General features: G+C 39.3%; 1 protein-coding gene across 4 annotated transcripts in view; it reads right to left on the reverse strand.

Annotated features, from left to right (window-relative positions):
* Positions 1–24,775, reverse strand: part of ADAMTSL1 (ADAMTS like 1) — a 489,531-nt gene that overhangs the window by 136,166 nt on the left and 328,590 nt on the right. For all 4 annotated transcript variants that reach the window (XM_030004255.2, XM_030004254.2, XM_030004257.2 and 1 more), the window contains one exon: positions 15,593–15,829. In XM_030004255.2, the coding sequence (XP_029860115.1) occupies positions 15,593–15,829 (237 nt within the window). The remainder of the gene's footprint in view (positions 1–15,592; positions 15,830–24,775) is intronic.

The raw sequence follows: 24,775 nt of genomic DNA on the forward strand, positions 1-24,775 counted from the left end.
AGCTTTTGTCTCTATGAGCAGAAGAAACATAGGTTTGGCTGTGTTGAGATGAGAATATGTCATTTCCATAATATTATTTTCACTCTCCATCAAGGCTGCAGAGAACTCACTGCAAAAGATGAAGGTATGGGTGAAAATATGTCACCATCCTCCCAGAAATCTGCAGATGGTTAACAAGGAACAGGAAGGCAGAATTGTTTCTTTCAGCATCTACCCATAACATGAACAAAACACAGAGGGGAGGTTTTGGAATGCCTGTTATCAGGGATGCCAAAGATGTAACACACTAGGAGAGACCCAACTACCAGGAGAAGTAGATTCACTTAGGCTGCAGAACTAGAAAAGCCTGCCGAGACACTGACCTATGGACATATTCATCTGACTAGGGGTGGTTGAGGACTCGTCATGAAAATAAGCACCACAGGAGATGATACTGCTTGATCAGCTTGGTAGGCAAAAGAGTGAATAGGGATATTGTACCTCTAATCTACAGCTCAGAGTAATGGTTTGGTGGATACAGTTCAAAACAAAATACTGACATTTTTGAATCAGAGGTCTGGGGAATATTTCACTCTCTGAAAAGCTTTGAAATGTCAACGCATCTTGGTTTGAAACTAGAACCAATGTTGAAATTCTGAAGTTTCTGTGGGATGGAAACTTCCTTTTCCAATGCATTCTAGTCCTGAACTTAATATATCCTGGGGGGTTTAGGGAGATGAAGCCTTTTTCAGTCTATAAAGGGCTGGGTAGGAAGCCCCCACCAGGAATGAAAATGGATTACTGCAACAAGTTATGCCTGGAAATGTTCTGAAGTAAGCAGTTTTCATACTCATTTCTATTACATATTAGGCTTCCTCCCCTTAAAGCAGGGTAATGAAGCACAGACTTTCCACACTGAAATCTTCTGAGTTTCAAATTGCTGAAGTGCGGTCAGAGGCTTGAACTGCAGATTGTTACCGCACAAAATGTCAGAAGCAGCTCCATTAAGTTCCTTGACAATCTAATCCAAACCCCATTAAAATCAAGAAAATGCACTTATAAGTTCAATAGGCTTTGGATGAAGCTCTTGCATATTTCTAAAGGTGTTCCTATGAAGCTCATTGCTATTGTGGTTAAATGCCCTTATAGCAGTAAAGGCAGATCATGCAGAGCTCTGGAGGTCTCTCAGAATATGGAAGATGTCAGCCATGGAGTACCAGAGTGAGGAAATCACAGGTGAGTACCAACTCCTTACCCAGTTCTTTACCACCTCTAAAGTGAGTTGATTTTTTATCTTCTTATGGGTTTAGCATAAAGAAGTTAGCAACAAAAACCCAGAATAATAACAGCTAATCCCTAGCTGGCCGAGCCTGTATTGTTTTCTGGCATGAGATACCACAGTTCTGCTCAGAGGTAAAGATTCCATATTACATTTTAGGCTGAAGTCCCATACTTCATGCTGAGTTTGATTCTCTCTCCAACTCCCACTTTTACTCCACTGACAGCCAGTGAGTTGGCAAAACAGAAAAACAGGGATATTCCTGACTCTGAGATACATTCGCAAAATAAGTTTTACAGGACACTGCAAGAAATAAGATGCTCATCAAGTTAGCAGAGCAACTGCTCATGTATAGTTTAAAGGCATCAGGCTGAAAGTCCGACAACAGGAGTTGGAACTAACTCACTGAGTGCGTGCACGAATGTTATGTGTGTATGTGTTCCCCTTGTGGACTTGAACTCTGGCTCAGTTTAGCAGATTTTTCCAGAAATAAAACCGGACCAGCACTGACAGGTTCTGCTCCAGCCCTGCTAGCCTGGAAATGCCCTGAAGTAAGACGTTTTCATAATAATTTCTATCTAGTATTAAGAAACTCTGGGCAGGAAATAATGTAATAAAGCAAGCTTGCAAATCTAGCCAATTATAAACAAATCTCTCTGTTTTTCAAAGGGCATGTCTGCAGTTCAAACACAAGAAGTTCTGAGAATCCGAGAAAAACAAAGTTGCCCTTCATATGGATACTAATGTGGGGCTCAATCTGAGACTTGGGTTGATTGTCACTACTCAGCTGAAGAAAGTTTTGGATCAGAGCCACTGTTTCAACTGGGTCCAAAATCCTGTTTTACAATCAAGATGAAGAGTTGTTGTACTCTTTAAATTATTGTGGAAGAGAACAAGCTCCAGGCTGTACAGCAAACTGGAACTGGACTGGTGTCTGTGATACAGGGACTTGCAACCCCTGCCAAAGGGATATCTGCTCTTCAGTTCACTGATACCTTATGATGACAGTTCGCAGCCTCAGCATTTTTCTGGCACAGCCTGCCAACATTATCCTGTGACAGGGAATCGTGTGCAGCACCAAGTACCAGGCACGATTCTCCTATGTCCCAAGGAATTTAGATGCAAGCTCACCACAATCAGCAACTATAATTGAAGGCTGTAAGATGATTTTCACAATGGCAAGGCAATTTGTAACTGTGCTAGTAACAGTAGGCCCAGTGACAGATGCAATCAATGTACTTGCTTGGCATTTGAGCCAAACATAACTTGCAACTGTTCAGGCAGCGTAAACAAACTTCAGTCACTGATCAGTAGCCAAACTGTTAAATATAACCAGTGGAGTGACTGAGATCCACCTTCCAACACACTAAGCGTCTGGCTGGCCAGCTCAGTGATTTGGTGGTGTTTGTTGCCTTATCTGCCACTGATCCACTAGAAGTGATTTGCAGATCCTACTTGGTATCAGCCCAGCATTCCCAGCTAGCCAGGTTTCTCTGCTATTACTATTTTTAAACGCAGACCAATACCCTCATGGAGCCTTACCCAACCAGCATGTCAGACACAATATATTGACAATCAGTGGTTCAGCCAAAGCTCTAGAAGCAAATGGTAGACACCCAGCAGCAGAAGGAACTGAAGAGAAATTCCTGCTTCTCAGGTTTCCCTCAGGGAAAAGAATAAATGTAACCTTGTTCTGAAACCACCTTTGATTTCAAAAGAAGCAATTAAATCAATTTAAAAGCTACAACTTCTATATGAGGGTTTATAGAGGCATTAAAATCTTGGATGTGAGAAAAAGACAACTCCTATCCTTACATGCAAATGTCATTAGAAGGGATCTTCCTACATAAAAAAGATTGAATTTTTCAGGTTCAGTCACACATAACCAACCAATCGATTCTGTAGGCCAACACAGGAGAGCCCACAGATGTGGAAACGAAGCCATACATAGTTCATTCTCTGATGATACAGGAGTCCAGAGGCTGCCATTCTGTAAGGAGCAACATTTAAACATAATTAAGTTCCAAGAATTTATAAACTGATGACAAAAGGAAGAAAAGATTATGATTATTGTGATTATTCATATTCACATATCCATTTCATTCACACTTTTCTTTGGTTTTGGCTGGATTTTGGTTCACATGTCCATATTCTGCCAGAGTAAGAATGGGATTCTGCTTTATTCTTGCATGCTTGTGCTCTTATTGATGAAGGAGAACAAAAAACCCTAACCTTTTTTAGTCAGTGCTCTATAGCAGGTTGTTACTGAAATGCTTGATTTTCTCCAAAAGAATTGCACGTATTTTCTGGACAGATAGCTAATTTAGCATTTTCAGGGGAAAGATTTGCCAGGTTTTGTACAAGATGAAACTACTGCAACAGAAGGTGACTGCAAAGGCCATTATAAGTCAAAACTCATCAAGGCAGCTCTCCTTCAGCTTCCTCAGAACAACGTACTTGAGAAACCAAAAGTAAATTCAACGATCTCTGCCCTTTGGACCCATTCTCTTCTCCTACACTATGAAGCACTAAACTGTAGAATCATTTAATTGGCACTTGTGATACATTACATTTGATTGTGATCCTTTGTTAGCTCTGGTGACTTCATGACATGCTTGATATTGCCACTCTGATTTCTCTTCTGTTGGGTGTACAAACTTCCTTCCCTCAGACAGGCTTCTTTTGTTTACAGGAGCCCGTGCTCTGTCAGCTGGATCAATGGGAATCCAGCTGCAGTGCTTTGCTACTAACAGTGCCAGCACAGACTTTTTGGTGCTTCAGGCAGTCACATAATCTGTGCTATCAAGGAAGAGACTTCACCCACAGTTCAAATACTTGAGAGAGACTGCATGTCCCCAAGCCACTGCTGAAACTGCTTAGTCTATATGGTATTGCAACCTGCTGCTCAGTGTGTAAGAGGAGTGCATGCAGGCTCTATGAGAAGACACTTGGGATGACAGAGGAAACTAGCTAAAATGCCTGCAGCCCTCCTATCCTGGATCTTCACAGTAACTGGAAGCCTTGCCACAGTCTTCAGTGAGAACCACACATCTGTTTGGTAGGGACTCTCAAACTGCCCAGCCAGTGCGGACATCTTGCCATCTTCACATGGCACTAAACTCTCTCTGCCACTCTACACACCTCAGGTTTTTAGGTGTGCTAAGGAAAAACATGGACACAGATGACTTCCTGCTAACTGTAAAAGAACTCTCAGGAGTCTCCAAACTGCTCTTTTGAATTTCTTCTTTTTGCTATGCCCCCAAATTACAATGTGCTTCCACCCCAGCAAAGGGAGGTGCTCTGTGTGCTGCTGGTCAAAGACATGCCCACAGTAGACAGTTTGTCTACTTGGGAGTAACAGCAGGTACTGTTTCTGCTGAAAGACTAGAACAAAATATCTTTGCAGTGGTGCCAATCTCTGTTGGACCATAAAGTGGAAAACTGATAGCTCAGGGCAGGGGCGTGGAGTTCTAATAATGCAAATGCAGATTCTTTCACACAATAAACATATCCCCATTTCCTTGGTATTCTCTGCCACAAAAATGTTGTTACCTGGCACAATGATAGCAATTTAAGCATTTGACTATTATACTTATGAGTCATATGTTCTCCACCCCACTGCTTTCTTTCAGTGTGATGGAAAGATGTCATGCTGGGGGAAAAGCTACTTCTTTCGTTGCAGAACAATGATACTTGTCAACAAGAAAACAAAATTAAGATTTGTTATCTACAGAACATGAGGTAGATGAGGATGGCGAGTATTAGACAAAAAGTTCAAAGAGCAGTTCAGCTCTTCAGGCTGACACAGTTCAAAAGCACGTGACCATGAGAAATCAAGAATTCAGTACTTTCTGGAATGTTATCTCCCCAGAAAGCATCTAGGTTTTAATACACTCTAAAAGAAGATGGATTTGTTTTGAGCATTTAGGCCCAGGAGCTTGGTGCAGAAATCAGAATCTGAAGCCATTATAATCATCATGCCAAAAGGCTTGGCTAAATTGAAAGACAACTTAGAACTGATCCTGTTACAATGCCTTCTACATGTCTGAGGAAAAATAGCCACCCTCTTGCCTAAATAATACAGTTATTATTACACCTTTTGCATTTTTCTTCTGGTGTTTTACAGCTCAGAAAAGAAAAAAAAAAAAAAGACAGCTACAAAAAGCAGCCAGAAATAGCTGAACTACAGGAGACTGAAATCCCAGCAACATGTAAATACCTAGATGTTTTTTCCCCCAATGCTTTGCTTTGTTTTAACCTGACTTCTGTCATAGCCTTGGCAGAAGAAAAAGATCATTACTGGAAGCTGTCATGGGAGACTGAATGCCTCTAAAAATGAATACACACTGGTAGAAACACAAATGATGCCTGTTTGTAGAGAATCAATGGAACAAAAGCCATTCATTTCTCCACTTTGCCCTCAAACAGGCAAATGACAGGCACTTGCAGTCCTCATGTGAATGTAAAACAGCAGCACAGGTAAAAATCTCTTTCTGGAAATTATTGTCTCAGAGTTTTCACAGTGAGATAATATGCCAAATTAAAGTGCAGAAAAATGGGATCTTGTCAAAATAAGCATGTGATCCCCAGTGTCACTGGTAGCAAGGATGGATGACAACAGTTTCTAAAGTTAGAGCAATGAGTGTAGGAGGGTGGAAAAATGCAGGCCATTTTCTTCCAGGGGTTCAAAAAGGGTGGGAAAGACTCCTGGCCCTCTCCTTCCTCAAAATTGGAGTTGACTTTAGGGGTCTGAAGAGGGCATGCAGAGAAATCATGTCCCAAGCTAAGGAATGACTAGGAATGGCCATGGGCCTAGGTACCAATTTCTGCAGCAGTGCCCTAGGCACATCCCACAGGGACAGTTGTGGTCCAAAGCAGTTTCATGAGCTTTTGAGAGCCTGCTGAGGTGACCACCTAATCTATGTTCTTTAAAATCTGTATTTTACTTGTATCAAGCAGGTTTACTGTGCCAGTGGGTGCAACATCCACTCACCAAACACACTGAACACACTGTTAAGTGATGCTTATTATCCTGATTAGCTCTGTATTTTGGGCTGAGCTGGAAACAGGAAAGGATCCATGCAACACTTTGTAGATGGAAGGAAGAAAGAGAAACTATCCAACCTGAAATCATGATAGACAGGCAATATAGCACAGTCATCTGTTTAAAGAAGGGCAGATTTTTCCACTCTTCTGACATTATGCACCAGCCAGTGTAGCCTCTGTCTCTGATGGAAAAAATCAGAAGCACATACATGTATATATATAGATATTTAAGTATGTGTATATAGAGAACATAATAATTTGGGAACTATACAGTGGGAAAAACTATTTCACAAAATATATCTTCACGGCAGAAAAGTCTGCAAAAAAGTCTGCAAAGTACGATATGGGAAAAGATCAGGTGTCTAAGTTTTAAACCGCTGTATTATGACAGATGTTCCCATTTATCACATTTTTGTACTTTTATGTTATTATTTCACCTATTAAATCCCCAAACCCTACCAAACAAAGCAGCATATGACCATCCAGAAGGTAATTTTTCCCTTACATTAAAAATATTTTTAGAATTGGTGAATCTCAATTCACAATCAATTTCTTTGCCTATCACAGATTTGTAACAGCAAATAAGTAACATCAAAATCGTAAGCAACAGTACTTAATGCTAATATTGGAAACAAATACATTTTATTTGTGAAGAAGCTGTATGAAACTATCCTGAATACACTTCTGGCAAAATATTCTTAACCCAGTGTATTCACTGCCTCAGTTCAAGATGAATGATATATTTGGAAATTCAACTGAGTTTTGTTGGCTACAGCTATTGCAATACTGACTTCAAAAATAAACAAGCCGTAGCAAGCCATTGTACTTTATTACATCATCTTTTCTAATGTTTTTTAAAATCAGTGGTTTTCAGCCTGTGTCCATAGTATACTAGGGTCCATAGACTGACCACTTTTGTTACAGGTAGTTTTCACTGTCTGTGAAAGGTAACTAAGGAAACTAAGCTTGCGGCCAGCTGACTTGAATTCACCATGCAGGAAAATGTCTTAGGAATCAATAAATCAGAGAAGTTAGAAAACTACCTCCCATAGCATTTGGTAGTAGATCTGTAAAGAACAATTTAATACTATCACAAATAGTAGAAATTAAGATAAGCATTTCTGGGATGCAGCTCTTTTTAACTAACAACCTGTAAAATTGAAAGAATGTAATGGAGAAAGATAGGCAGTTTGGGGAGAAGATACAAAAGTGCTTTTCCAATCCTGAACAACCTTTTTGTATAGCCTTCTTAGAAATGACCAGCTTTTTTATCACTGGATCTAATCCTGCAGTTAGAGCTATAATATGATTAATTCTGTTTTTCCACCATATATATGAAATAATTTAATGGTCTTTAATAAAAACAACAACAACAATAATATTAGTAGTAATAATAATATTAATAACACTCATACAATTAGGATCGGAGTTGGTTTTTCAACAGCAGGACAGTCTGAGACTGGTGTAAAATTATTCCAGGTTTATGCTGAAATAACAGAAAGCAAAAGTAGACCTCTTTTACCTTGATTCTTCAGAGAAATTTAAAGGAGTCAATAGGTCTTATATACCCACATGTATAAGAAACCAGTCCGTGTTTAACACATCCCAGACATACATCTCATTAATTTCTTGGGCTAGTAAGACTGTATTTGACTCTTTAATAGGTACCATTCAACTAAATGTTGCTATTAATTGTAGCATCATTCTTTTTTCAGGTTTTTGCAGTAAAATTTACACTATCTTTGAGAGACAGTGGCTACACTTTTTGTCTTTGATGGGAGACCTTACACAGTTGCACCCTTTCAGTAGTTAGCTAAAAGGGACTGTTGTGGTTATGGACATTTTCAATGTCTAACCTTTCAATATGAAAATGACATAGGCTGTAATGAGAGAAGGACTCCTGTTGTCCTGTCCTGTGGCTGAAACATTTAAAGCAAGACCCCAAGTTACATACTTTGCTGTGGCATGTATTGCAGGGGGAAAAAAAAAAAAAAAAAAGAAAAGTGTCTGAAAAGAGTAAATGCCTGTGAGAATAGAAGGGAGGCAGTGATTCTGCATGGACAGGGAAACTGCCGTATTTTCACTTTCTTGGTTCCTGTGAAGTTGGGATCCCCAGGCTGGGGAAAGGAAAGGATAGCAGAAGAGAAGGGCCATTCCACATGTTTGAGTAAAAGAGATTGCCCAGACTTCAAGCATCTCATCCATGAATGTGACTTCAGGGAAGCAATACTCATTTACATCAGGTAAGGATTTGGCTATGATATTGATGGGACCCACTTTCTGGAAACACTGCACTGCATCTTACTGTCTGGACACATATTTATTAAAAAACATAATAGTTATTTAAAAAAAATTCCTGATCTGGTGCTATACAGCAACATGCAGATTCTGCCATTAGTACTGGAGAGAGAAGCCTTGGATAATCCTTGATCACCCATATGAGAAAGCAAAGACTGATTTTCTTGTTCTTCCTTGCCAGAGATAACAAAAGGAACATTTGTGGAATTTACACAAGCAGAAGACAAAAATTAAATTGAGAGAGAACCAAGTATGAAGACTATGATAACAGGAATAATAAGTAAAAGGGATAAGGAAAACAGAAAAAGCCAAAAATGAAAATGGAATATTTCCCCTTCAGCAGAAACAGAGAGGGAAATCCAAGATTTTTTGATTGTGGCAGGGAAACTAGGTAACAGGAAGGAGATTTTGTTTTCATTAGCAAAAGTCCCGGTAGATTTCACGGATTACTGTTGTTTGGGGCACAGGCCTTTCAGAGCATGAAGGCCCATGTTACTCTACCCAGTGCTGCAACCTGGCCAGCATTTGACTAGAACCCCAAGTGTGAAAGTGAGAAGGAAGAAAGAGCTGCACTAACAGGCAGCTGCTTGAGTGAACAAACAAGGGAGAACACCCAGCTAAACATATGGCAGGCAGTGATGGGGACATGTCAGGAAAGGTCACAGTCCACAACCAAGTGAAGTCATCATGTGAGAGAAGATAAAAAATGTGTGGTGACAGAACAAAACAGACGAATTGGCAACCATAGAAATGGAGAAGTCCATGCATTTACCAAACTACAGTATGATTTTGATGAGCACCATGTAAGTCTGGTTCTTCATCAGGATGTTGTGTAATGAAATGGATGAAATATGACAGAAATTTTCTTTATGTGAATTTCAGACAATCCACTGATAGTACTGTGGTCTGGAATAACCCCTCTGGAGCTGGAGCCCCTTGGAAAACAGAGGGTGGTGGCAGCTGCCTGTATCTGACCCCTGAGATGATTGAGAAAGGGATGCTCCAGAAATTAGACCAAATACTTGTTAGAAGCAAAGGCATTCAATTTATCTATCACATTTTTGCCTGAAAACATCCACCTTATTTGAAACTTGCTAGAAATTTTAGTAGAGTTTATTAGAACAGAAAGAAATTGGAGAGGAGAAAAAAATCTACTGTTACTCATTTTAGTTCCTGTCAGCATGTAGCAGCAATCTTCATTCTTTCTGAAAAGCCAGACTCTTCCTTCTGCTTGTGCAATTCTTATACAAGGAAAAAACAGGAAAACCCAACACTTTTCAAACCTGCAAAAAATGGAGAAGAGGGATAGGACAAGTGCAAAAGCTTCAGCTCTTTCAAGCTAACTAAGAAGAAAGAGAGAAAGAAATAGAGTAAGAAGGGGAGGAAAAAAGGGGGAGGAGAGAGAAAAGAAAGAAAGAGAAAGAAAGAATGAAAGAAAAGAAAGAAAGAAAAGAAAGAATGAAGGAAAAATCCAGAAAGGATCCATGTTGTTTCCTTTTCAGAGAGATTAAACGTTAGGTGTGAGCTGCATGAAGCAGAGTGGAGAAATCAGTTTTCTAGCACACACGCTCGCTGCAGCAATCCCCTCTTTCTGTTGCCGTGATGAAGTGTGATGAGGACAACCTTGATTTCAAATAAAAGCATAATATGAGAATTTTAAAAGAAATAGAACTGTCAATTTTTTCTGACATAGAAATGTATCATTAAGATAGTCAGTATGCAATACTAGAAACAATGAATTTTTACTGCTAAGAATGGAGACCTAAGTTTTTTAAAGCTCTTGTCCTTAGTGAATGTGAAGGTGAGCAGGAAACTCTTGTTTGTACTTTAGAGCAAACAGTCATTAGTGAGTCTGAAATGCTGCTTCCACAAAGTATAGATAATTTCTTCTGAGCTTCACAGGTGGAATCGAGTATCACTGGCGAAGTGAGACCAGTAACTCCAACTTTGTTAACTCCAACTGCCATATGCAGAAATTGCTTATACCCTCAAAAACCAAATAATGGATTTAAAGTACAGGAATTTTTTTTAAACCAGGGAAAATTAAACTAGAAATTAGAAGTTTTAAAATGTATTGTGCTCTGGATCCCCATTAATTCTATCCATATAATGTGGAACATTGAAGCCCTATTTCTCTTAATGAGCATTCTGTTGACTTCAGCATGGTGGTTCAAGCTAATTGCATTATACCAATGGGGCATACTGTATCCTGAGGTAAACTCAAAATAAGACACAAATATTACATCTGAGAAGAAATCTGTATTTCTTTAAAAAAGGAGAATTAAAAAGGGACCCAAATCACAGATATCCACGTAGAAAGGAATTTAAAATGGCTAGAAGGAACACGACAATTAGGAAGAAACAAAAGGCATCACAAAAAGAGGTTTTAATCTGAAAAATAGTGTTGCTCAATCTCTGTCACTCATGGATTAAGAAGTAAAACTCCAGAAAGAAAAAAAACAATGCTCAGAAAATAATTCCCATTAATTTCTTAGGTGTTTTATACAAAGAACGATGCCAAGGTATAGCCCATCTCTTCACGGAAGGTAAATACATTTATGTTTACGTAATATGGGGAGAGGCAAGGCATACACAGCTTGCATGATTCCTGAATTGACACAGTCATGTGTACTGCCCTATGCCATGAAGCATGTCTGAATCAGCAGCTGCATAACCTCTCCCATAACCTACCTCTGTAAATAAAAATAATTTAAACATCTTTTTAAGAATCTCCAACCATACTCTTCATTGAATCAAAGATTCAGGGATACAGTTTGTTCTACACAAAAAGGTGGCTTTGCTTGTCCTGAATAAAATTAGAAGTCTCTTCTGACTTTAAGTTCAACTGGTAGGTGGCAAGCACGTAAAACAAAGACTTCAGCTCAGTAACTAGTAATTAAAGAAAGACTCATAAAGATGCCACTAAGCTACTGATAATTCTAAACCACCAAACAACACGAAAAATGAAGGCATATATATAAGAGAGGGATCTTCCTATGTCCAAATATTGCATCTGGTGAACAAACATGTATTTGCCAATAAGAGTGAAAACCAGCACCATTTAATCAGGAAAAAGTACTGAGGCACACAGAAGGCAATACGACTAACTCTTCATTTCTGCCATTAATAACCTCAGGAACAGCTTGTGAGCACACAACAGGCCACTGGCTGACCCAAATCTCCATGCTACGAAATATCCCTGTGGCTAGTTCAGAGAGCTGACACTCCACTGGGAAAAATGCACTATGTCTACGTAAGCATACACTGACCTTAATGTCACTCTTACTAATTCAGGATTTTTGTACAGACTGTAATTGAATAGGCATGCTTATACGTCTTATAAAAGTGTTCTAGCTGAACGACATTCAATTCCTTCTTGGTTGCCAACTACTAAGTAAAAAAATCATACCTAGGGGTGTAATCAGAACATATGATGAAAGTCCCTACACTTCTCTGTAATAAAGACAGAGTCAAATACTACTTGGATCAATGCAAGCCCACTAGAATGGCAAACTTAAAGTTGCTTTCAGTAGTTTTGCTCTGAGCAATCGAGAAAATATACCTCTTCATCCCTGAGATAGTGTAATTACTTCTTGCAAAGAATATGTTAACAAACATAATTCTACTTTTTAATCTTCAGGACCTTAGACTGAATACAAATCTAAGGAGACTGCATTTTCTGCAGTTGTGACAAACCATGCCTTCATATTGTTACAGCTGTCTGCTGCACTTCCCCACATCACGCAGTTTCAGAGACGTCTCATGAAAATGTTGTTTGAGGCCAGGATCGTTATGAACGCTGTTGAATGCCCAGGATCATATGAACTCTCACAAACTACTGAGATCTAATTGTTATGTTTAGAGCACATTAACCATTTTAGGTAAGTGGTAGCCTGCAGCTACTGCTGCAAATGCATAGAAATAACTTCTAAGATCATGTTTTGTCTCCTCTGAAATGTACATGCATTCACTCACTATGCTTACAGAAGAAAGTTTATTCACAAAAATATTACAGAGCGAGAATGCTCCACTTTGTTCTCCTACTGTTTCCCATTCTTGTAAAAGACCCTTTACAGAGGGTATAGAAAAATGTTGCTTTCAAAGAAATTAATTCTGGCGAATTTCATACTGTTTACCTTTCTGGACTGCTTAGGTAGTATTAGCTATTGCTGTGATAGGTAGTGAAGCAGCTGCTGTCCTAAAGCATACAATTAGGGCAAATCTAGTTATGAACTGTCTAATGCAGTACCTCTACTGTCATAAAGATATGACTAGCTAGCAGGGATGCACTGTGACAAGAATACTTTGAGTTGCTTTAAATTTAATGCAACCCAAAATACAAAATTATTCACTGTGAGGAATGCAGCATGAGCATTTGTATTTTAATATTTTTTCTGGCCATCCTCAAAAATGATGCAGTAATTGTAAAGTATATGGAAAATGCTGATAAAGAAACTGAATGCTGAAGATCATGGAAAACATAATCATTGTGTTTATGCATTAAAAATTACTCTACCATTCTAGGTTATACAAAGAAAGGGTTAGTTTAACTGAAAGGGGATACTAGTGCTACTGTACTTGTCTATTTCTAAAATACTTACCCTATCCACAGAGACAATTAAGAAATAACATCAGTCTTCATAGTTGTAATAGTGCAGCTACATTCAGTCTTCCAGGAGTATGAAGTGTCATGAGAATGCAAATAAGTTTGTTTTAGTAGTGGATGCTTATGAGCTCTGCTCCTAAGGGAAGGTTTTCTCGGAAAGGTATGCTTCATATTTGGACCAAAACAGAAATCATAGACTGACATAGAGCCTGAGTGCACTGATTCTAATTTCCAGGCGACTATAGGCAGAATACTTTGAATCATATTCCCATCCAGATTTCTGTGCCTCCAGTTAAGTTTTTAAAAGATTAAAAACCACAAAAGACTGAAATCAGTCTGTCTCATTAGGCAATCTGAAATTTTGAGAAACTTGTGCACTCGGCTGAAGTGAAGAGGTCTAGATGATTGCCTTCTTCAGATCACAAATGAGATTAGCCCAGTAACTGTCTACTCTGTTCATTTACTGCAGGACTGCTTCTAGCTCAGAACAGAAAATCAAAGAGAAAGGAAACAGGCAGGAAGCCTTCCAAAGGCTCATAAAGTGGCTGAAAATACACTAGAAAGCCAACAACACATCAAGTCTACATAGATTTGAAGGAGACTGGGCACTGAAGCATGAATGTAGACCCAAGCTTTTCTGAGATTCAGGTGTATTCAGTACTTAACAGAGATGGCACAAATGTCATCCCCTCCATCAACCTGTAGCTTACATGCAGTTCAGAAGACTTAAGTCTGATGTAGATAGGTTCTAAAGAGTAGCAATATATAAATAAAAGCACAAAGGTAATATAAAAACAAATTAGGATGCCAATAAATTGGTTGAATGATCAATAGATCTCCATGCACTGTGAAGTGAAGGGTTAAAAAGTCCTCATATCTCACTTTTAACAAACAGGGAAGCTGAGGTCCAAGAAGATGTAGCAGCTTGCTTAGTCCCATAGCAAACCAATGGGAGATTTTCCAGTTTAGTACCTCATCTACTGCTATGTGGTTTGTGACTTACAGGGAGCAATAATCCTCAAAGATAATGTAATTTCATAGACTTGTGTTTTGGGTTTGTGTGGCAGGGTTTTGGTAGCGGGGGAGGGGGCTAGAGGGATGGCTTCTGTGAGAAGCTGCTAGAAGCTTCCCCAGTTCCAAGTCAGACCCGCCTCTGGCCCAGGCTGAGCCCATCAGCGACGGTGGTAACACCTCTGGGAGAACAGATTTAAGAAGGGGAACTGCAGTGGGTAGGGGATCGGAATGTGAGAGGAACCCCTCTGCAGACACCGAGGTCAGTGCAGAAGGAGGGGAGGAGGAGTGCCGGAGGAGGGGATGCCCCTGCAGCCCGTGGTGAGACGGCAGGCTGTCCCCCCCCCCAGCCCATGGAGGGGAGTGGGGGAGCAGATGCCCACCTGCAGCTCGGGGAGGAGCCCACACTGGAGCAGGGGGATGCCCCCCAAGATGGCCGTGACTCCATGGGAAAGCCTGTGCTGGAGCAGTCTGTGCCTGAAGACTGGCCCGTGGAAGGGACCCATGCTGGAGCAGTTCGTCAACAACTGCAGCCCATGGGAAGGACCCATGCGGGAGAAGTTTGTGGAGAACTGCGTCCCATGGGAGGGACCCCTGCAGGAGCAGGGGACGAGTGAGGAGTCCTCCCCCTGAGGAGGAAGGAGCAGCAGAGACAAGGTGTGATGAACTGACCCCAGCCCCCATTCCCCATCCCCCTGTGCTGCTGGGGGGAGGAGGTAGAGAGAACCGGGAGTGGAGTTGAGCCAGGAATGAAGAAGGGGCAGGTGGAAGGTGTTTTAAGTTTGGTTTTACTTCTCATTATCCTTGTTTTGATTTGATTTGTAGTAAATTAAATTGATTTTGTTTTTTCTCCAAGTTGAGTCTGTCTTTTGCACGTGACTATAATTGGTAAGTGATCCCTCCCTGTCCTTGTGTCGATCCACGAGCTTTTCTTTTTATTTTCTTCTCCTCATCCCACCACAGGGGTAGAAGTGATCGAGCAGCTTCATGGTGCTTTGTGGCCAGCTGGGCTTAAACCACGACAACTTGGAAAACTTTGGTATATCGAAATTAAAAGCTAAACCATTATTTTCTTATGGTGCTTTCAAATGACATCTGCTACTGCAGCTAACTGTACAAAAGAGTTCAAAACTGAGAATACATTCCTCCAAAAAAACCCAAGGAAACAGCATAAAGTGAGAAAATAACCTTTGAATTCGTATACCTCTTCCAAACAAGGTAGAAGAACTCAACTTAAGAGAATGAAAACAGATAATTAAAATGAAGACCCTAAAATGATACAAGTATGGAGGAGGAGAGAGATTGAGCACGTGAGAGAGATCTGAGGGGACAAGTCATGAGGAAAGGCATTAGGGTAGGGCTGCTTTCCTTACTTGGCACAAGCCACTGATGCACATGTCCAGGGATTCAGTGTAGCACCGGGTCCCATCCAGAACCTTTGGTGCCAGCTCCACAACTAGAGCCGCTCCTCTGGCCTGGCACTTCAGCGAGCACGGGTTGTCAGGGTCGTTAGAGATGGGAAGCCACTCGTAAAACTGTCCCTGGTACTTCACGTCATTGTGAGCAGAGCACTGCTGGGCACGAAAATCACCTGCTTCTGGCGGGCAGTCCTGCAGAAAAGAAAGAGGAAAAGGTCAGCAGGTCTATTTGGGACAGCCAGTCACAGTATCATGCAGCCGGCTGTGCTCCACAGCTGCCAGATGTGGAGAGTTTTTCTGTTTAGACAAAGACAACTGATTGAAATAGCTACAGCTACATATATTTCAACTGGATAATTATAGCTTGCTTTATTCTTTCTGCAAAAGTACTGAAAGAACATCAAGACCATGTGTAAATATTCTTGGGACATAAGAAATGCACTGTACGTGTCTTAACCGCAGCCCTGAAATGCTCTTGCTGAATCTCTTTCCACTTGTGCATGTATGTGGAGAAGTGTGTGTGCACAGCCACTCTCTTCCAGCCAAATTTTCCTCTTTGTTTGAAGAGAAAGAAGAAAGAAATATGTGATTTAATTGTTCGATTATTTAAGCTCTCCTCACTAGCTTTTTTTCACCCCAGTGACCTAAATCAGTTGGCAGGGCAAGAAGAACCAGAAAAATGTGATACATATTTGCATTTCTTTAACCTAAGATTTCATAACTTGCTTAATTAGTGATTTAGTATTATTTTACTGAGAAGACCTTTAAAAAGCCCCTCTGTTAGTCTTCAGGAGGTCTGTAAGACACATAAACCCTACTCTGAACACAATACACCTGATATAAAAAACAAAGTCCCTTGTTGATGAGAACGTGATGCTTTTCTTACATATACTTTCTTGACATCATTTAGCACTGAAAACCATGAGTCAAGTTCTCAAGTAAGCAAGAAGGGCTTCAAAATCAAGAGATTTCAGGCAAAATAAACATGAGTTCTTTTCATTTCCTTTCCAGTTTTTGATCCTTGAAGAATGATATTTCAAGTTTTCCTGTGCAAGCAACCACAAAGGCTAGAGATTCATTGGTTTTTTTTAGAAGAAACCTGAATTTCTCACATAATTATGGGAATACAGGAGCTAAGCTTTAGGAAAAACATTAAACATAATGAGAACTGTGACAAAAACCCAAATGTTGGCAATATAGCTGCCGCAGATTATTAAGGTCCCATAGTCCTCCACCTTGCTGCTGTAAGGAAATCTGCTTCTCAATGATACCTGGTCAAATACCAGGTGAGATGAATACCTGCTATACCCTTTACTTGAGGACTGTAACATTTTTCTACAGAGAATCATATATGTTGATTATAAACTTGACAGGAAAGGATTTTGATATACATATACAACCACATAACTAGACAATATCCTTATAAGATGCCTGTATTCTCTCTTTGTCCTCAAACTACTTCATCCTGTAGAAATTCAATTATCAAAAATGACAACCTTATTCACAGACTTACCCTCCCAGCTAGGAAAATCTTGCTCCTATTGAGGCAAAATATCTCTTCTGAGGTTTAAATAATCGACTCTGTTTCTACACCTTCATTCACTAATGCTTTTCTGCTTCTTTTAAACAGGGCAGATTGTTACAGCTTTCAAATGAATGGCATGGGGGCTGCATGTCATTTTATGACATTAAAGGATCATTGTTTAGTATTAAAGTCTAAAATAAAACCTGTCTTAAAAATCAAGCTTTCAGATCTCCCCTTGAAGCAAATTGGCAGAATCTTGGCTATAAATTTGTCATTTGTATACCCTTGGCCCAAACCCAGGCCCAATCTGGCCTCTCATTCACTGTAGACTGGCAATGTGGTTATGCCCATTTTGTTTGAATGTTGAATGATGTAGGACCACACCACTCCAAACATTTCTTACAGTGAACTATACACACATACAAGCCATGGTCTTAAGCCACAGATCTTCAGCTAATTCGCTTTGTACTGTGAGAGCAATTTTCTGTTAATTTGCTTTGTATTTGAGTGTGATGCAGCCCAAAAGTAATGGGGTCAAGCTTCAGTCAAAAGTTCTGTTGTCTAAGTACAAGGGAATAGTATTCCTGGTACAAAAGGTTAAATGGCTTAAGGTGTAAGAGAAAAAAAGGATTTGGGCTAAATCTTGCTCTAGAAGAATATGTACCAAAGAGCAATAATCCAGAGCTCATTCATCCTTTTTGAAAGTGGAGGTTGAAAGTCCAAACTTGTAACTGGAATTTTACTGCTGGAGGACTTAAACAGCAGACAGTTTTTCTATTCATATGTTATGGAAGATTAAAAAAAGAAGTAAAATGTTGGACGTATTTCAGTTGGATTTTAAAATCTCCAGAAAAACTTAGAGGCAATCAGGCCCTTTTTGTGATCTGGGCAAACTGTTGATACAGGACAAAATTTGGACAGCAGCACAGAGTGAAGATAGCAGAAAAATATGTGGGAAATTCATTATTCCTCTATAGCTGCGTAATTAGAGAAAAAGTGGTCTTTATGTTCTGCTTTTAAACAGACGATGAACAAGACAGTTACAGCTTGACCCAAGGTCTGGTTTAGCCCTACCTTCAAATAGAGAAGAGACAAGGAAAGATTTCCCACCACAAAATCTTCTGGTGAATACCCTTCTCTGAATTTTTCTGTCTATAAGTGAATACAGTCAGGTCTATTGGCTTGGCTTAGGCTTGTTGCAGAGATCCAAGCCAACTCTCTTGTTTGGTTCAAGCTTGGCTCTACCTTCGAAACTTCCTGGCTTGCAATAGCTTTATTTTTACAAAGACAGAAAGGCCCAATAAAGCACATGACATACAGAGTTCATAATCCTGCTTTGTACAGTATTCAATACTATGTTTGTTGTGTTGGATTTTATTTTTAAATCAAAGGAAGAAAAAATGTACAGTCAACATAACAAGCTTTCAGGACACGGCAGGTGACCAGGACCGATGTTAAATATTTCCAGTCTTTGATATCATGATCAAAATAAAACAATGGATTTAAATAGTAGAGCTTGTGTTTCAAAAAGTTTTCATGTGAAACTTGAAGCTACTCAAAGAATACATTCAAGCAGTCAGAAACGCAGACATGCATACTTATCTTGGCACACAGATATAAAAAGGGTCACAGTCTGGCCCACCACTTTTCTCCTACTGAAATCCTGAATCCAAAATCTACCTGACAGCCTTGAAGGTCCCTTTCCCTCAGGGGGGAACTTTCCTTCCAGTTAAGAAAGTACATGTACTTGTACCTACACACATAACACCTGCATAACCTGTGTAATGTTTTTTTATACCAAATGGACAATGTTAAGGAAAGTAGTGGTCCGAATATTACCCATCATTAGACACAGGTCACTGAGACTGAAAAAATAGGAACTGTACAGAACTCGGCACTGCTTATTAATCTCTTGTCCATGGCTTTTTTTTTCTTTCTAAACTTGCTATTTACTGTTCGTATTATGTCAGTGGGGATCAGAGCCTCTTTGTGCTGGGCTTTAAGCAATCATATAATGAAAGACAGATACAAGCTTACAGCCTATAAATGAGTATTCTAGTTGCTGAAATAACAGATAAGGCAAAGCCAGTGTTTTGTTGCATATTTGTTCAAGCTGTAAATTGCTATTTTCTTCTAAACTCTTCACACACCTTTAGATAAGAGTCTTTGCTGTTTTGAGGCAGTCTTCCTGTGCCTCATTTCTGCAGTGCTGGCTCCTAGACAGGAGAAACTGTAGACTCTGACTCCACAAAGTCTTTTCCCCTTTTAAAAAAAATCAGCCCGCTTTCAGTATGTGCACAGGGGCTTAGTGGAAGGGGATCCTCTACAGCTGCCAGCTAGCACAGCTTCATTGGCCTGAGTGAAGTTACGTTTTACTCCACCTAAGGGTCTGATCCTGGAAGCTATTCAACAGTATGCAGTTTGTCTACCTGCACATCAGATTGACAGACAAAGGTGTGCCCACACTTTGAGACAGCCAGAAGTCACGGGCCAAGTCAGTGTAGCAGTGAACCCAAGGCAGCATATCTTTGCATAGGTTATGTAGTTCTGCGAGGTATTTTGCTAACCACATCCGCATGGCCTGTGTTTGGCTTGGAGCATGCAGCAGCACTGGCATCTGGCTGCAAAAGCACTACAGTCCTGCTTCAGGTTAATCCAGCTTTGGTGCTATATTCAAATTGTACCAGTTTTGTTTTCTTTTGGAAATTATCTGTGGGGCCCTGAAGACATGAGGAACTGCTGCCATTGCACTCCTTGAAGGATCAGAAAGAACTAATAAACTTGAAAGTCTCGTTTAAGTCCATTTATCTTCAAGCTTCCTATTCATTAAGACTTTTTAGGGAAGAAAATTTCCAGTGAATAGGAAACAACTGTTCCACCTCTAACTCTGTGAGTCCTAGATGGCTGTTTCATGACCTTGAGCTTGTGAAGGCTCATGAGATATTCCTGAAACACAGAGCCTGTGCTGGATACCTGTAATCTCCATTCATCTTATCAGGTCAGGATTTCCTCCACTGCAATGAAAATATATATAATTTTAAAGATGATCAGAAACCCCTTTGATGTATGAAACCTATTTTAAAATAAACACAGGAGTTTCATCTTCACCTCTGAGGCACCTAATGCTGGCCATACTATTATGGCTTCATTTGCTTCCTCACATCCAAAATTTTTTTTTTAACTTGACCTCCTATTTGACCCTGTTGTAATTCATAAGGTCCATGGAGTTTTGCGATGTTTGAATCCCTTTCAAAACAATTTCTATTAATCAACACACCAGTGGAAAAGATAAGATGAATCCCAGATGTCCCTTGATGGTGATAGGTAGATCAGATTTCATGCGACAAAAGAGGGTTAAGCTTTTTAAAGTTTACTTAGTGGGTGAAATGTGGAAGATCATATCTAAGCTGCAATAGGTGGAAACAGTCAAAGAACCTTAAAACAGTTTACAATATATGTGCTTATATATTTCCAAAGGCCAAGAAAGATTTACTATACCTGGAGCTTTTCCTGTGTGCAAAAAATGACTAACAACTGGACTACTCTGTGTAGCATCTGACAGAACAGCTTATTGAACCAGTTCCATGAAGTACGCAGTGTTTCAGCTGCACCAATTTCCCTACTGAGAAAGAAAGCATGAAGTCCTCAAGTAGGGGCTTGCCCAAGACTAAATAAGAACTTTAGATAAAAGTACAGAGACTTAGGAGATCTAGGGATTTAACAGAAACTCTACTCGGCCTTGAAGCCTTGTTGAGTGCCTGCTTGAATTAAATTTCTTGCAGCCAGTTTTTTCACTACTCTACTCCTGTGAACTTCTAAATAGATTAGGATCATGCTTAGCTGCTTAGATTGAGAGGGGCTCATACTATAGCTTTCTCTGACAACCCCAAGACACTACAGTATCTGACAGAGAGAAACATAAGAGAAATAATATGAATAAATGGGGGAATATCAGCAGATGCTTCTAGTCTGTATTAAATAAACATGGAACAGAGATGAGGGCTAAAACAGTCAGTGAAGTATAAATCTAAACCTCCATGAAGGTTTGTCATTACAAATATTTATAAAATCATTTACAAAAAAAGGTCTTTTTTTTTAAGTATGTTCCCATTTTTGGCATATAATTCAACATGCAGCTTTTCATGCTATTTAAAAATTTTTGTTTGTTCATACCTTTTAAATATTAAAGTGAAGTGTTTAAATTAGATACAGTAACTTGTATTTCAGCTTTAAAAACTTCCAAATATTTCAGTTAAAAACTAATACAAGTACCTACTATTAGAATACACTTTCCTAAAAGCACCATGGGTGCCACACTGGCAGATCAAAAAGAGATATTTAAATTAAAAAAAAATTAATATTATCAGAAATACTGAATTTAAATCTATGAATCATCCAGACTCCTGAAAAGTCCTGAACAGAGTCCTGAAATGCCACTGTAATGGAAGTGATCCAGGTTGTTTGGTCTACAAAGATTCTTGATGCATTTACACAGAATGGCAGCAATGGGGGAGGGGGAGTTGTTCTATTTTTTAATAGTCAAAGATTCACAAGTCTGCTTGTTGAGAAAATAGCAAATCCAGAAGTCAAAGCTTCTACCATTAGCAACATAATAAAAGCACTTGTTTCTAAGTATAAAGACATAATTCCTAGACAACACACTGAGGTTTTAAAATGCACCCATTCAGAAATAAGATGGTAGTTATTAAAATCCAGCATTTTGAAGAACAGACTGTAGTCACAATAAATAATCTGAGTTTGGAAGAATTTTGACTTGAAAAGTAAACTGACATTAAGTAAATCTGGTCTTAGCAGGGAGATATGTGTAGTAGTTGGGGTTTTTTTCAATTTATTTTTTATTTAAAATGCAAAGTGGGAGTTTTGATCGTAGAAGACTTTACATGGCATTTCTAGCCACCAGAGGGTAGAAAAATTAAATCCTGCTGATCATTTTTGTAGCTGTGAAAAAATTCTGCCTGGTGATGACGCTTCTCATACACACAAGCCAATGCTTCTGAGAATTACGCACTTATATGGAAGTTTAGGTCTGACACTTTCCAACAGGCTGGGCTTTGGTGCATGGAAAGAAGACAGTGTTATTTTGTCGAAAGTAAGATGGGCAGTATCGGTGCTGGTGTGTACAAAATGCAGCATGAGCTGATAAGAAACAGGGATGGAAGTAGACTGTCTGAATGCAAGCCAAAAAATGGGGGATGTCATTACAGTTGGTATTTCAGCCAAGTGAAGAAAGTGAGGTATATATAAAAAAGAGCTGCAGGTAGTGTTTACTGGTGTTTACAAGTTTTGGTGGTCTGATTAATGGGATCTACCACCTACAAATTTTATCTTAGGCTTAACGGAACTGCTCTAAACCTTGTTAAAAGAGATAGTAACATTTTGCAGCTTCTAGCATTGTCTATTTTCATGTCAAAAAGCAAAGTCTCAAGAGCAGCTTTATATGTAGTGTTCATCATCATGTTGGCAGGTATAAGCAAGTAAATATGAAAAGCAAACTCCTTTGGGAATGAAGTGCCAGTCTCATGCCTCTCATTTTTTTTTCTGGTCTGATTCAGAATGCAGTGCAATAAAAGGAAAGATATCAGGGAAAACAAAAATGTTTTCAATCACAAAAAGGGGTTTGGTAATGGAGGAGAATGAAGAGAGGAGGCATGGAAACAGTTCACATTCCAGACACATTTTTGTGTAAATGGGGGAAGAGAAAGCAAATACCAGCATAGTGGCAGAAGCACTGAAAAAGAGAAAGGGCAAATGAGGTGGCATGATAGCCTGCTACAAAAGCTGGAGAGAACCTGGCAGCTAAGAACATGCCTAAAAGAAGGAATGAGAGCATGCTAGCTTGAAAAAAAAAACCAACAAAAAAAAAACCTACTAAAAAAATTAATCTTACTCACAGTCTGGAAATATTTTTGCTTGTTTTGCATAGTGTTTAGTATAACAACTCACCTAGATACAAAAGCATGTTTTCATTGCATTCAGAGTAATTTTCTAAAGAAAAACAAATGACTCACTCTCTTGACCTCATGCTTGTATTCTAAAATGGCTGGAAACATACCTGGAGTCAATATGAATAGTAAGAAGAAAAAAAGCAGATGCAATTTAACCTTAATTCATCTTCAGATTCCCTCTTTCCTTCTTTTACTATGTATACGTGTGGCTTTATACCCATGATCTTTCCAGTTTCTGATCAACACCAGGCAATGCAAGTGGTGAACATACTGGACTGGATTTGTTCTTTTAAGGACAGCTCAGAAGCTTTATAGACAGCAGTATCAATCTCTCTTATAGTCTATGCTATGAAAATGGTTCAGCATCCCTAGAATAATACAGGTCACTGAAGAAACAGACACATCATTCTCTCCCCTTGCCTCTCTATTTCTTTATCTCATTCTGTTTTTTTCCCCTGTAATTTAATTTCAGGATGAATTAAAACCAGCAGCAGCAAAATCTTGCAAATGATAGTGCCTATGAAAACGTGCTCATTGCCAGACACCAAGAAGTATTCTTCTCATTCTCCAATTTCCCCTCTGAAATAAAGAGTTTGCTTTTAGTATATGTGACTACCCATCCTTTCCTGTAAGAAGACAGTCATATAAACAAAAACATGTCAGTTCACAGAAAGTCAGTTTGCAGAAAATAAAAAGACCGGTTATTTTGTGAACAATAAGAACAGTCCTCAAGTTATGCACAAGCTAATGGTAATGAAAGCTTTTATTTCAAGAGTCACTGGTTTCCACAAGAATCAAAAAGGAATTTTCCACAATGCATGATAGCTAGCTTCATGTGCAAGGGTGGAATGGGGGGATTTGCTCTAATTTTCCTTTAAGCAACAGACTGTCATCTAACAGATGAAACTGTAGGTCTCATTGAGCCTGGAAGTTCTGTCCTCCTGATTTTCAGTGTATTTATGGATGAAATCTTAAAAGGCAAACTCTGAGTTTACAAAAATACACTCAATATTGTGTGCCTTTTCCATTGCAGAATTCTATAACAAGCCATGGGGTTAATGAATTGTTGCCAAGATCCAATTTGTATGTATGTATGTAGCTTTGGCTTTTGGAGACAAAGGCAATAGACTTCATTAAAGAGAAAGTATATGATTTTTTTTTACTATTCTGAAAGAGAAAAACAGTATTTCAGTGGTACAGTGGTGCTGCACAAGGTATTTCAAATGGTACCTAGCTCCAGAAACAAGGGGCTGAGGACCACCATGGCTGTGGCAGGATCCTATCACAAGTTCTGATGCTGATCATGGTGGCAGTGCCCTTGCAATGACTGATATTGTGGATACTGGTGCACAGTATCTCAGATTAATAAAGATGGTAAGTGGAAGGGCATAACATCTGAATCAAAGACTCAACATACTTTAAAAATAAAAAATACTTTCCCCTGAAATCAATGTCTGTGAAATGAATACAGCCAAGTACTTTCCTTACGACATAAAGCCGTATTTGGAGGGCCTGGTCAAAGTATGATGCAGTCAGAACCTTGAGAATAGTAGTTTGATTTATTGCTAGTTTTGCAAGTTTACCAAAACCAAACAAATGAAAACTCACTTAATCCTTTTATTAAGGAAAAGAACAATGTAGCACAAT

The sequence above is a fragment of the Aquila chrysaetos genome, chromosome Z (genome assembly GCF_900496995.4).
Source record: "Aquila chrysaetos chrysaetos chromosome Z, bAquChr1.4, whole genome shotgun sequence".
Taxonomy (NCBI): domain Eukaryota; kingdom Metazoa; phylum Chordata; class Aves; order Accipitriformes; family Accipitridae; genus Aquila; species Aquila chrysaetos.